Genomic DNA, 14472 nt, shown 5'->3' with positions numbered 1-14472 from the left:
GTGGGCGTGGTTTGCCGTAGACTGAGAAGGAGCGATGGCGAGTAATATTGGCATAAACAAGGTGGATTATTTAATCTTTTTTGCGTCCCAGAAAAGTCGTCAGAGTGAGCTTGTCTTTAAATAAGGTAGTCCTCATTTAAAAACATATTGTATCTTTTTTCATTTTGTCAGTGTGATTGTACGGAAGCACATTACTGTCACGCAGGGGAAAAAAATTCCGAGCACTATCCCTAACTCACTGAGAGCGTCTGTAATCAGAACTGTGACTAAAATAATAATTAATAATAATAATTAATTAATTAATAATAATGGAGGAAGTGGGTTGCGGTCTAAGAGAAATTCAAATGTTTGACTTTGTTATAACGTGATGCGTATCTTGAATTTTATATATATATACAGTACAGACCAAAGGTTTGGACACACCTTCTCATTGAATTCAGTGAGAAAGTGTGTCCAAACTTTTGGTCTGTACTGTATATATATATATATATATATATATATACTAGCCCACCCTTCAAATATCATCACCACCAGCCGCCACTGCATGCCGGGCTCAACTCTCCCTTCAGAGGAGGAGCCTGAAGCCGACATTTTGCCCCAATTATTTGACTTGCCCAGTGCCCCAGTGCATAGCACCCAGAAATGTGCGCCCAGCTCTGTTGAACTTTGACCCTCAGAGCGATAACATCCCCATTTGTCGGTTTTTCCTTATCAGCTGAACAACCTTGGCATTTGTGGGACGTCAGACTGCTGTCTACCCTCTCTGTGGGGAAAGGAGTGAGCCGGTGAAATATACGACCTCCTGTGAGAGTATCAGTTGTGAGCTTGGCAGACCTGGACGGAGCTTCGGACGGCTGATCCACAGCTAAAAGCCCAGAATATTCAGGCGATCATCTTAAAGCAAAACAAGAAGATGAACAGAAACTTGAGTAAAGATCTCCCAGACATTGAGGTAACTTGTTGCATACACTTTTTTATTTACGGCTGCTATTACAATCAGTCAAATCTTATGATTAACTGTCCATATTATAATGTATCCATTGCACACAGTGTGAATTATGTTTTCAGAGTGCATACTTACTATGTTATTAAACAAGACCAATGTTTCTCAAGCGTTAGCACCCCTGTTAAAATTTTGGGGGATTTGAGGTGTAAGAATATTGAGGCTATGATAAATAATGAAGAATTGTTTTCAGCATGTGACATATCTGGACTATTTAAGGGGGAAAAAACTATTTTATGGGAAAAAAAAGCCAACTGCATGAATTGGGATCTTTGAACTTATTCTTTGTTGAGGCACCTTTTAGTTCAATTTTAGCCTTTTGTCTTATTGTGCCTTCTCCTGTTAATTGTTGTTTATCTCCCCAACTAGAATTGCCTCAGACTAATCCCATGATACAAAAGTATCAGTCAGGAGAAGGGTACAAAATGTTTACAGCATTATTTAGACTTTGACTTAAGAATGAGTCTTAAACTTACATAAAGTTTAAAACTTAAAATTAAGACTTGGACTTTAAAAAAACAACATTTTAGATTTGAATTATCATCTTTTATAATTAACTACAAATAGATTTGTGGAATAGTCTCCAGCATTGATTGTGAAGTTCAACAAGGAGTTATTTTGCGTCCAATAAACCAAGATAAGTATTGACCTCTTATGAAATAATTTTACCAGTAAAAAAAAAGTAAATTTTTTTCTGGGCTTGTGCTTTTGAAAAAACGCCACATTTGTTGTTCATTTACTTTGTAAGTGGGAGCAGAAATACTTTAACTCATTAATGGCTTTTCAGAAAGCTTTCAAACCAAGAAATTAAACTAGTTAAAACACTATTATCATCTTTAATTTTTAGTTCAAATTTGCAGCTTTTAATCTGCGAACCTGAGATTTCCTAAATGCTCACAATTCCACATAGCATGTGTAAAAAGACTAAAACTGGATTAAAGACATGAGTGTCTATAGTGAGACAATATCACACAAACTCTGAACATAATCATACTAACATGAATCAATCTTTTTGATTCACTTTATTTAGGCCAGTGTTTTCTGTCCGACCAGTAAAGCACAAGGACAAAGTTATATATACACTGCTCAAAAAAAATAAAGGGAACACTCAAATAACACATCCTAGATCTGAATGAAAGAAATATTCACATTGAATACTTTGTTCTATTCAAAGTTGAATGTGCTGACAACAAAATCACACAAAAATCATCAATGGAAATCAAATTTATTAACCAATGGAGGCCTGGATTTGGAGCCATACACAAAATTAAAGTGAAATAACACTACAAGCTGATCCAACTTTAATGTAATGTCCTTAAAACAAGTCAAAATGAGGCTCAGTATTGTGTGTGGCCTCCACGTGCCTGTATGACCTCCCTACAACGCCTGGGCATGCTCCTGATGAGGTGGCGGATGGTCTCCTGAGGGATCTCCTCCCAGACCTGGACTAAAGCATCCGCCAACTCCTGGACAGTCTGTGGTGCAACGTGACATTGGTGGATGGAGCGAGACATGATGTCCCAGATGTGCTCAATCGGATTCAGGTCTGGGGAACGGGCTGGCCAGTCCATAGCTTCAATGCCTTCATCTTGCAGGAACTGCTGACACACTCCAGCCACATGAGGTCTAGCATTGTCCTGCATTAGGAGGAACCCAGGGCCAACCGCACCAGCATATGGTCTCACAAGGGGTCTGAGGATCTCATCTCGGTACCTAATGGCAGTCAGGCTACCTCTGGTGAGCACATGGAGGGCTGTGCGGCCCTCCAAAGACATGCCACCCCACACCATTACTGACCCACTGCCAAACCGGTCATGCTGAAGGATGTTGCAGGCAGCAGACCGCTCTCCACGGCGTCTCCAGACTCTGTCACGTCTGTCACATGTGCTCAGTGTGAACCTGCTTTCATCTGTGAAGAGCACAAGGCGCCAGTGGCGAATTTGCCAATCCTGGTGTTCTCTGGTAAATGCCAAGCGTCCTGCACGGTGTTGGGCTGTGAGCACAACCCCCATCTGTGGACGTCGGGCCCTCATACCATCCTCATGGAGTCGGTTTCTAACCGTTTGTGCAGACACATGCACATTTGTGGCCTGCTGGAGGTCATTTTGCAGGGCTCTGGCAGTGCTCCTCCTGTTCCTTCTTGCACAAAGGCAGAGGTAGCGGTCCTGCTGCTGGGTTGTTGCCCTCCTACGGCCTCCTCCACGTCTCCTGGTGTACTGGCCTGTCTCCTGGTAGCGCCTCCAGCCTCTGGACACTATGCTGACAGACACAGCAAACCTTCTTGCCACAGCTCGCATTGATGTGCCATCCTGGATGAGCTGCACTACCTGAGCCACTTGTGTGGGTTGTGGAGTCCGTCTCATGCTACCACAAGTGTGAAAGCACCACCAACATTCAAAACTGACCAAAACATCAGCCAGACAGCATAGGTACTGAGAAGTGGTCTGTGGTCCCAACTGCAGAACCACTCCTTTATTGAGTGTGTCTTGCTAATTGCCAATAATTTCCACCTGTTGTCTATTCCATTTGCACAACAGCAGGTGAAATTGATTGTCAATCACTGTTGCTTTCTAAGTGGACAGTTTGATTTCACAGAAGTTTGATTTACTTGGAGTTATATTGTGTTGTTTAAGTGTTCCCTTTATATTTTTGAGCAGTGTATATTTTAAAAAATCTTCTATTTATTTTTTCAAAAAATCTTAACAAAAGGCTTTCAACATCAAATCTCAAAAATATAGCAAAATGGGCCCAAAGGAAATCAACTAAGGCATACCTAACTCAGGATAACAAACAAAAACTGACCTCACACAATGAACACACATTCATACACAAAGGCTAGCGTACACAAACAAGGAGGGGTGGGAGATGAGACAAAGACAAACAATGCATAAACATAAATAACTAATTCAAACAAAACATTTTGACTACAACACAGCTGTAAAAACAAAACAACCTAACACCAAAAATGTTTTAGCAGTTATGCTATTAGTAGAGAGAGAGGCAGATTGTTTAACATCAAGTCCCTGCTTCCAGCAGCCTGATGGTTTGTTATACTTCCTGGTTTGCCTTTCAACCAGTTCTGTTCCCCAGCAGCTCCTTCAAACTCAGCAAAACAAAGTAATTAATGATTCAAATAAACAAAAGGTGTTTACTAAATGTGTGCACCCATAATACTAAGCAACCTAATTCAATAAGCACCACAAAAAGAGTGAAATTATAAATATATTGTGTGAAAACATTTAAATAAATACTAACACTGGGGAAAAGATGGAGGAACCTCCACAGCCAGTTATTGACACTACAGTGTTCAGCAGTCTTATGCTCTTGCATATCAGCAGGATGAATTAAGAGCCAGAAACCATACGGTGTGGTTTTAACCTGAGTGACTGAACTTACGTAAGAAGCCATGTGATTAATGTACAAACTGTAGACAAGTAGCACATGGTGGGCAGCGAGGAGCTGAGTGAGCACGTGAGCTAAAGGATCAAAAGTTAACCATTAAAACCTGCATTTGCACAGACAGTAAAGTAAACATTGAAGAGCTTCTTGGTAATGTTTGGATACTAATGACTGGAGGAAAAGGTTTGTTGCAGCTACTCAGTGGATATAAGACTTATAGATTTTAAATAATAAATAACATAAGTACAAAATGCATTACTGTGGTATGAAAAAATGCAATTTTCATTTCTGCTGGCATGTGTTGATGGAGCAACAGGTCACTTCTCTTTGGCATAGTGTCCTTGCAGTTTATCATTATCTCAGCACATTGAACCCAAGCCTTCTATGAGCCTCTCTTCCAAGAACGTTCTTGTTTTTGTAGTTTGTTGGGGTTTTTTACCAGCAGATAACCGTTTGCTTTTCAGGCAGATAACACCAGAGGTTCTTATACAGTGACATTAATCAATATGGATCTTTTGTTTGAAAAAATAAATAAAAATAATAAAAAAGTAGTTAGTCAATTTTAGTAATATTAATACATTGCTTTATGCGTCTTTATATTTGATTTTGGATTATAACAAACAACACCGTCACCTAAATTCTAACTCTTACACTTGTTTTCATTTGTTTGGAAGGCACACCATGATAAACAGATTCCAATAATAATGGCATGTGAATTGTCTTTTATTCTGATATGTCAAATAATAATTAATAATATTAAATGTTGTGTTTTCACTAAGAGAGAAATATTTGCAATTAAAAATAAAGGACTGAAAACATCAGTGTGTAGTTAATGTTTATTATGTATTTAAAAAATGAATTGGGTTACTAAAATTACATTTTTCAATAATATTCTAATTTATTGCAACTGTATTTTCTGATTGAAACCTTTTTGGCGGGCTTTATATTATAAAAGCAAATCCAATGAGCCTTTACTAATAAACACATAGGCGCAGATAAAAAAAAAAAAGAATAGTCTAACTCTGTTAGAATCTGATTACCTAGAATAATTATTATTTTCTTCTTTTCAGAGCATCCTGGCTCTGAATCCCAGAGTGAAGAGCCATGCTCAGATCTTTTCTACTGCAAGCAAGAAGAAAGAGAAGAAACACTGGAAGAGAAACCCTGAAAGAAACTGTGATGTAAGAAAGTCATACATGACTCACACGCATCGGTGATGTCGGTGTAATTAAATAGCTGGTGTGTTGCTCGACTCTGCTTGTTTTCAGTCTTGCATGAAGTTAGAAAACAACTTTGATGACATCAAGCACACAACTCTGAGCGAGAGAGGAGCTCTCCGGGAAGCACTGCGGTAAAAAGAAACAATGTTGTTTTCTTAAGCAAATGAATCCCAGGCTCAGAAACAACCACATTATGCAACATAAATAAACTTTCTGAGATTAAATCGGGCAGTTTGGCCTTCATATGTAACTATAATTTGTACCAACAGAGAAGAAAAACATTACTAAGATTTTACTTGATGCTGGCAGCGTCTCTCACTAAAGCAAAATGTAGAAGTTTGAAGTCCTTTTAAAACAAAACTCTGTTAGGAGAGATTTTAATGATGACTAGACATGCAACTCTTCAAGTTCAAAACAATAAATGTACATTTTTCCAGTAAGACCTGAGCTGCCTCTGGCTCACTCATAACTCAAAGAACTAAAAGTGCATCAGATTGTTGTGACAGTGAAAGTCAATGTTCTGCATGTTGGACCTGACATGTGAGCTTTTTTGTTGAGAGCATTTTCCAAAGAATTTACAGTGTCACTTAGATATTTACATTCTTTTTAGTAGTTGTTTTTATATGCTATTTTATTTTTGTTTTTCTCTGATACTCTACTTATGTTTATCATTCTTTTCATTTTAAGATACTTTAAATTTAGTTCACAAGAACTTTAAAAACTTCTAAAAAGTCTTATTTTCCTCAGAATTTAACAATCTTTAGAATACATTTTTCCTATTCTGTTGTCAGTTTGTTGAATGATGTAAATTTTGTTTCCTTTTTTACTAGTAAAAGTACTTACTAGTACTAGTACTAGTACTAGTATCATTAGCTATGCTAATGATGATGCTTATTTGTTGAATCTTTTGGGATTGCATCATTAAAAACTTGAACTTTCAGATAGTAGCAGTTCATTTAATTTGAAGAGTGGAAGAACATGAACCAAAATCTGTTTTCAGGTGTCTAAAATGCGCCGACGCTCCCTGTCAGAAGAGCTGCCCAACAAACCTGGACATCAAGTCATTTATTACAAGTATTTCCAACAAGGTATGCAATCAGATTCTTCTTGTCACAAAAGGATAAGAAAGTAAATAAAATAGTTTATGTGTCTGTGTAACAGAACTACTATGGGGCAGCGAGGGCCATCCTCTCTGACAACCCTCTGGGGCTGACCTGTGGGATGGTTTGTCCCACATCAGAGCTGTGTGTCGGGGGCTGCAACCTGTACGCCTCTGAAGAAGGACCCATCAACATCGGAGGGCTGCAGCAGTTTGCTACTGAGGTACAAATATCCTCTGCTCCAGAAAAAACACTAAGAATCATCAGCTGTGGCGACCAGCTGCTTGACATCAGTTCGATTTATATACCAGGGCATGTTATTCTTGCCCCTTTACTGATATTGCTCAATTGTAATCATCCTCAGTTATATTAGCAAGCAGGAAATAATGCAAGCTTTTAAAGGTGTGAACACAAATGTGGACGGTCTTTGTGTCTCTGTACAGGTGTTCAGTAAAATGGGCATCCCGCAAATCAGAAACCCTGAACTCCCACCAGCCAATGAGATGCCAGAGTCCTACCACGCCCCCATTGCTCTGATTGGCTGCGGCCCAGCTTCAATCAGTTGCGCTTCTTTCCTGGCCCGTCTGGGATATGATAATATCACTATATTTGAGAAACAGAAGTACATCGGAGGACTGAGGTATAATGACGTCATACCAGCTCAACATGTTAGAGGATGCCCCCCTGTAAAAAGTACATTTATTATTCATATTAAATGAATAATAAATGTTTAATTTATTAATCTATTTCTATAGGAACAAGTGTTTGCTGTCAAGAAATACAGAGTATGTGAATGTTTATAGTCTGACTATAAGCAGTTTAAAACGGACTACGAAACACAATGACATCAAATTAAATGCGTAGTGCTGATCTACGACTGAACAACTGATCTATCTCCAGAAAGTGATTCAGTTTTCTTTTAAAATTAATCAAGTCAGTCAAAATAATGAGGTAAAACATTTTTATGAACAGAAATCTAGAAAGTGTGGTGTGAATTTTTATTTAATCTCATTTACTCTGGCATCTCTAAAAATCGAGTCATTACCATCTACCAAATCTGACAGGCTGTTCGGCTACAACATTAGAAGCAGCAGAGGTCCATTGTATCTTTGTTTCTAGGACAGGAACTCCATAATTCTGGCAATCAGGGAAAAGTGACCAGGAGAATGTCAAAGATGAAGGAAACTATAGAAATAGAAAACCTGTAAGTGGCTGCAAAACAAACTTCAGTCACCCTCTAGTATGATAATCACCTTAAACATATACCTAGAGCTACAATCAAATGGTTTAGATCAAAGCATATTCTTTGATCATATATTAGACTGATTATCTAACCTTCCAACCTGACCCAGCTCTGCTTGGTATTTAAAGAAGAAGGGCAGCTCTAATTGGGCCAAAATGTGCTTCTATAAAGAATTCCTGCAGGAAAACTGAAAATAAATGCACACCACACTTTTCAGATTTTTACTTGAAAACAATGTATTTTTTCTTCTTCTTAATTGTATTAATATAATATTAATATTTTATGTTTGTCTATATCACTAAATTCCAATAAAATGCATTGAATTTTATTAGTTTTATTTCTATTAGTGTTTCCATGTAGAGTTTGCTTAATCTTTGTACAGAAAAATGTCACAAAAGTACCTCTGAAAAAGGGGAAATCTTGACACTTCAGTGCTTGAACTTGCTCTTGCAGCACCTCAGAAATCCCTCAGTTCAGGCTTCCCTTTGAGGTTGTCCAGTTTGAAATCGATTTGATGAAGGACCTGGGAGTGAAGGTATTACCTTTGCTTTCTCGTGGCACATTTTGATGTTTGTAGGAGTTGTTGAGTCTTCACAGTTTTGTCAAAATGTGTGCAGGTGGTTTGTGAGAAAGGTTTAGGTGTTAATGGAATGACTCTTTCATCCCTGAATGGGGAGGGATTTAAAGCTGTCTTCATTGGGATTGGTGAGATGAATCCACTCATCATTACTATCAGCTATAATCCACATTAAGATCGTGATGTTTGAGAATGTCTGTGTGTGTTTGCATTACTCCAGGTCTCCCTCAGGCTAACAGGGCCAAGATCTTCCAGGGTTTAACTGTGGACCAAGGCTTTTTCACTTCTAAAGACTTTCTGCCTGTGGTGGCTTCTGCCAGTAAGAAAGGTAATCAATTCTTGCAAATAAACATTTGTAATGAATGAACAATTACATATATTATGTGAAAATACCGATCACTTTCAGTAGCTAGGTTTCTGAAACTTAGCTTGGTTTAGTTTGGTGAAATATATCTTAAGGCAAAATGCTGTGTAGGCATGTGTCAGTGTCGCTCTCCGCTCCCGGAGTTAAAGGGGGTGGTGATCGTTTTGGGGGCCGGTGATACCGCATTCGACTGCGCCACCTCAGCTCTGCGCTGCGGAGCCAGGAGAGTCTATGTCTGCTTCAGGAAAGGATTTACCAACATCAGAGCAGTTCCCGAGGAGGTATGATGAGGGCTCACACAGATGATGAGACACAATGTTTTAAAAACAGATAATTTGATGATTGCACGTGTTATTTCTGGTTTGTCAGATGGAGCTGGCTAGAGAGGAAAAGTGTGAGTTCCTGCCCTTCCTGTCTCCTCGTGAGGTCATCATGAAGAACGGTAGGATCACCGGGCTGCAGTTCTGTCGCACCGAGCAGACCGAGAAAGGTGATTGGTTGGAAGATGAGGATCAAATTATCAGGCTGAAGGCTGATTACATCATTAGTGCGTTTGGGTCCATGCTGAATGACCAACAAGGTAAGTTGTCTTCAAAGAATTGTGTTATTTCTATGTTATCACAACTACAGATTAAACATAAATATTTTCAAACTTTAATTTTTAACATAGGTAATCATTAAACATGTTACTATTTAAGCTTTGTAGCAACAATATATTTTAAATATGCAATGTTAAAAAGAATCTAAATGCCTTTTCTGATTTAAAAGTGTCCCATTCCACTCTTCATGTATGTTTTTGTAGTGACTGCAGCCATGGCTCCTGTGAAGCTGACCCGCTGGGGAACTCCGGAGATAAACATGGAAACCATGCAGACCAGCGAACCCTGGGTGTTTGCAGGAGGAGACGTTGCTGGTATGGCAAACACCACAGTGGAGTCTGTGAATGACGGCAAACAGGCTTCATGGCACATTCACAGATACATGCAGGTAAATCCGTCCTAGTATGGTTTATTAGTATCTATTGTCCTTAACTAACTGTGTTCACATTTTACTTGACTGTATAAACAACCTTAACATTGTTCCAAACATTTGGTTTCTAAGATTCAGAAGATTTTCTTAAGATTTACTTGAGAATTGTTTGACTGTTTTTGACAGTCGGACAGGTCTAAACAGAGCAGATATGTTAATGATCACTGTTGGAGAAAGGTATTGCTGTCATGCAGGCTGGTTTAACATAATGATGCTTATAATTCTGAAAAGAAATTCTATCTGTTGTTTTTCTAGTCTCTCTATGGACATACAGTGGACACCGTCCCAAAGCTACCTTTGTTCTACAGTGCCATAGATCAGGTGGACATCAGTGTGGAGATTTGTGGTCTGAAGTTTCCCAATCCGTTCGGCCTAGCTTCTGCTCCTCCCACCACCAACACAGCCATGATCAGACGAGCCTTTGAGCAAGGATGGGGCTTCGCTCTGACCAAAACCTTTGGACTGGATAAGGTATAAACACGAGTGAGTTCATACAAGAGTGAACTCAATTCTATAGACGACCATCTGAACGAGCTGTAAAAATGTGTTGCTGTAGGATCTGGTGACCAACGTGTCTCCTCGTATCGTGCGAGGCAACACCTCAGGGCATATGTATGGACCGGGCCTGGGCTCCTTCCTCAATATTGAGCTCATCAGTGAGAAAACAGCAGCGTACTGGTGTCAGTCTGTCGCTGAGCTGAAGAAGGACTTCCCTCACAATGTAAAGGATAAGTCAAGTCTTTCATAACACCTGCTAATTAAAACAGTTGGGACAGTTATTAAAGAACTATTATTTTTAACAACATATACTATTACATATGGACTCACACAAATGTTTGTGTGTATTGTGTCTGCAAAACCATGTAAAACAAACAGAGGGAATCATTAAGTTATTCAAAACATCTAAAAACTTTCTTTATCTTGCCCAGATTGTGATCTCTAGCATAATGTGCAGCTACAACAAGGAAGACTGGACAAAGCTTGCCAAGATGGCTGAGGTGAGAGAATCCACATTTTATTGATTTTTATCCCACACAAAGTGTGGTCAGTATAGTGATGATGGCATTAACAGGAGGACATTGTGAATATGTGTGTGTTTAGGAGTCAGGAGCAGATGCATTGGAGCTTAACCTGTCATGTCCTCATGGAATGGGAGAAAGGGGAATGGGACTGGCCTGTGGACAAGTATACACACTGCCAAAACGTTTTGTGTCGAGTTATTAGAATTATTATTATTTAGATCTTTAAGCACACAAGCTTTGCGGAAGGACGAATAACCTCTTTGACATTTTTAATTTTGTGTTGTCAGGACCCGGTGTTGGTGCGAAACATCTGTCGGTGGGTGCGTGCAGCAGTTTCCATTCCTTTCTTTGCCAAACTTACACCAAATGTCACCAATATTGTTGACATTGCCAAAGCAGCACATGAAGGTAGAGGCTTTTCACCATAACTTTTTCCACTTTTCTTTTTTTTTTCCTTTTTAAAAGTTGAACAGTTAACTTTAAGAACACCAGAGTAAAAATGGACGACTAGCAGAAATGGACTTATTCTTGTACTTGTTATGTGTTGTAGGTGGAGCAGATGGCGTGACAGCCACCAACACGGTCTCGGGTTTGATGAGTCTGAAGGCTGACGGCTCTCCCTGGCCATGTGTCGGTGTGAGTAAACGCACCACATATGGAGGAGTGTCTGGTAAATATTCAGTTCACCTTCTGAAAAACAATACAGAACAATGTGACACAATTTATCCTGATTCAGTGTCACACAAAGCTACACAACAAAGAGGCCTGTGAATGGACTTGTTACACAGTAATGCTTCACAAAATATTTGGGATATCTGTGAACTAAAGGCTGACATTAAAGAGTTGATAGGTGTAAAAAAATATAAGAGCATATTGGAAAGTTAATTACATATTTTAATTTGTAAATATGGAAACATGGTATTTAAGGAATCCATACAATGTGAATTCAATGTAAAGCTTAAAAAATAGCTGGGAATGATTTGTTAAGCAATGTTTTAGCATCTTGTACTCCAATAGTATAAAACAACTGCCTCTAAATGGAGTACTTACTTTCTAAACACTGTTGGGTGCAGGTAACGCCATCAGACCCATCACTCTGAAAGCCGTGTCAGCCATTGCTAAGGCAATCCCCTGTTTTCCTATCTTGGCCACCGGTGGTATCGACTCGGCAGAGAGCGGACTCCAGTTTCTCCATGCTGGAGCCTCAGTGTTGCAAGTAATGACAAAAATACTTTTACTTGTTTTTCTTCTAATGTGAGATTGATCCATACAATAAATGTTTAGACTGTAAATTCTTATATGGACAAAAATAACATAGTTGACCATCATTGTTACTCTGATGTTCACAATGCATTAACACTCCTATTTTTACCAACAACGGTGCTAGCAGTTCAGTTATTTCTAGTAGCGTTGTGTGAAACAGTTACTGTGAAAGGAAGCAGCTGGAAGTCTACATTTTCTTCACATAATCAGTATATGTTTTACTTAGTAGTGTAAGATACAATAAGTAGCTGTTAAAACCTTCTTCTGTGTTACCAGTAAACAACCAACCATCTGTTCGACATTTTTTTGTTAAAAAGGTATTTTGAGTAGAAATAATGTGTGTATTTAATACACAAACATCTGTCCTCATCTGTCTGCTTATAACAGGTGTGTAGTGCAATTCAGAACCAGGACTTCACACTAATTGAGGATTACTGTGTTGGTATGTGACACCACCTCATTTTGAACCTCTTTACAATCTTTAGATTGTTTGATTCCAGGCTCATGTTTAGTATGTGTTTAGGTTTGAAAGCCTTATTGTACCTGAAGAGCCTGGAGCTAAAGGACTGGGACGGTCAGTCTCCTCCCACTGAAAAACATCAGAAAGGAAAACCAGTTCTCAAACTGGGAGACCTGGTTGGGAAGGTAAACAAATAAAATCTTGCTATAACTGAATTAACATTGATCAATGGATTGGCTGTTGTGTTTGTAGATAATCTCTGATCTTTGGCAATTTAGTGGTAGCAGTACCATTGAAAATAACCAGAGGTATTTGAATAAATATTTCATAGTTCCTATTTATTTTTGATGTGTGTTTACAGAGCCTTCCTAGCTTTGGTCCATACCTACAACAGAGAACTGAAGCCATAGCCAAGTACAAAAGTGAACTCAGAAAAGCTGGTAAAACAGATGTGTCAGAAACAAACATCAATCGTGTCAACCAGCCCAAAAGACCAGTTCCTGCTGTCAAGGTAGCTCACAGTTTTGATATAGAATAATCAATTAATTTTCATTTAGTTAAAAAGAGTTTGCTGTTTTTGTAGGATGTGATAGCCAGAGCGCTGCGGTACATCGGAGCATATGGGGAACTTAACAACATGGAGCAGGTACACAAGCTGTTTTTACAAACTATAGCTAGTTATTTTTTATTTAAACTTTTTCTTCCAGATAAAATACAATTTAAATGAGGACACCAACTAAAGAGTCATACATCATACATAAACAATATTGAAGTCAATCCATATTTGTCATTTTAGGTCCAGGCTCTGATAGATGAAGATATGTGCATCAACTGTGGTAAATGTTACATGACTTGCAACGACTCAGGATACCAGGTACGCCTTTCAGTTAAATTAAAAGCATTTCTCTTATTATCAAAAATATAGATTTTAATATAGTTTTGGTTTTTATCAGTTTTTATTTGTTGGAGAGATTAATATGATTTCTATATATCCACCCAGGCTATACGGTTTGATCCAGAGACCCATCTTCCTTTCGTGACGGACAGCTGCACAGGATGCACTCTTTGCCTCAGTGTCTGCCCCATTATAGACTGCATCAATATGGTTACCAGGACAACACCTCATGTACCTCAAAGAGGCATACCCATTAGCCCTCTCTGCTAAAGGGATTATAAAACAGAACAAACCAATTAAATGTTGAGATTAAGCATTTTTGTGCTTTAGTTTGAGACAACTGCTCTGGCAAACTGGGTCACAGTAAATCAGAGTAGTTTCAAAGAGATTTTATTAAAAAGAATAGCTAATAAGGCATTAACTAATCTGTACAATTTTTTTTTACAAATAATTTGTATTAATTGCATTTGTTAATAATTTGTTATTACTTGCATTTGTTAATAATTTGATTAATGTTTATCTTGACTTTGTGGTTAACTTTATGGTTATCTACTCATCAATGGGGCAACTGAAAAAGCTTATAGCATACATTGTATATTCATGTATAAAAAAAAATCATCCCTACTGTCCTCATGGAGTTGAATAAAGCTTTGATGTTGCAGTAAACCATCTGTACTGTTAGGCTGAATGACACATTAACTGGGTTCTTGTTGCAAAAACAGAAGGGACGTGTGTGCATGTTTGTGATTAAGAAAATGTTGTTATAATTAAAAATGTTATATTCTGACATAAAGGGCTTTAAACATCTGTGTTTTAAATATATTGTAGAGATATGGGTCCTTTTTAGAAAGTGTATATTTTCACAAACCTAACAAAGCTCCCTGACTATGTAGGAAA

At 38.4% G+C, this 14472-nt stretch overlaps 1 protein-coding gene across 2 annotated transcripts; it reads left to right on the top strand.

The window, feature by feature from the left end:
- The first annotated feature begins 25 nt into the window (after window positions 1-25).
- Window positions 26-14372, top strand: dpydb (dihydropyrimidine dehydrogenase b). Of its 2 annotated transcripts, XM_032566357.1 has the most exons (26): window positions 26-125; window positions 716-952; window positions 5473-5583; window positions 5671-5753; window positions 6623-6710; window positions 6784-6945; window positions 7166-7362; window positions 8419-8500; window positions 8583-8670; window positions 8763-8870; window positions 9018-9187; window positions 9276-9486; window positions 9709-9893; window positions 10191-10406; window positions 10492-10656; window positions 10865-10933; window positions 11037-11120; window positions 11245-11365; window positions 11508-11627; window positions 12031-12173; window positions 12608-12662; window positions 12744-12865; window positions 13042-13191; window positions 13264-13326; window positions 13477-13554; window positions 13681-14372. In XM_032566357.1, the coding sequence occupies exons 2-26, from the start codon at window positions 914-916 to the stop codon at window positions 13843-13845; spliced, it is 3075 nt and encodes a 1024-aa protein (XP_032422248.1). In that variant the 5' UTR covers window positions 26-125; window positions 716-913; the 3' UTR covers window positions 13846-14372. The 2 variants fall into 2 exon arrangements, with proteins under 2 accessions (XP_032422248.1, XP_032422247.1); XM_032566356.1 differs by lacking the exon at window positions 26-125 and having other exon boundaries at window positions 617-952.
- The last annotated feature ends 100 nt before the right edge of the window (window positions 14373-14472 follow it).

This window comes from Xiphophorus hellerii, chromosome 6 (genome assembly GCF_003331165.1).
Source record: "Xiphophorus hellerii strain 12219 chromosome 6, Xiphophorus_hellerii-4.1, whole genome shotgun sequence".
Taxonomy (NCBI): Eukaryota; Metazoa; Chordata; class Actinopteri; order Cyprinodontiformes; family Poeciliidae; genus Xiphophorus; species Xiphophorus hellerii.
Note: the sequence above shows the minus strand (reverse complement) of the source record. Positions and strands in the feature narration are given on the sequence as shown.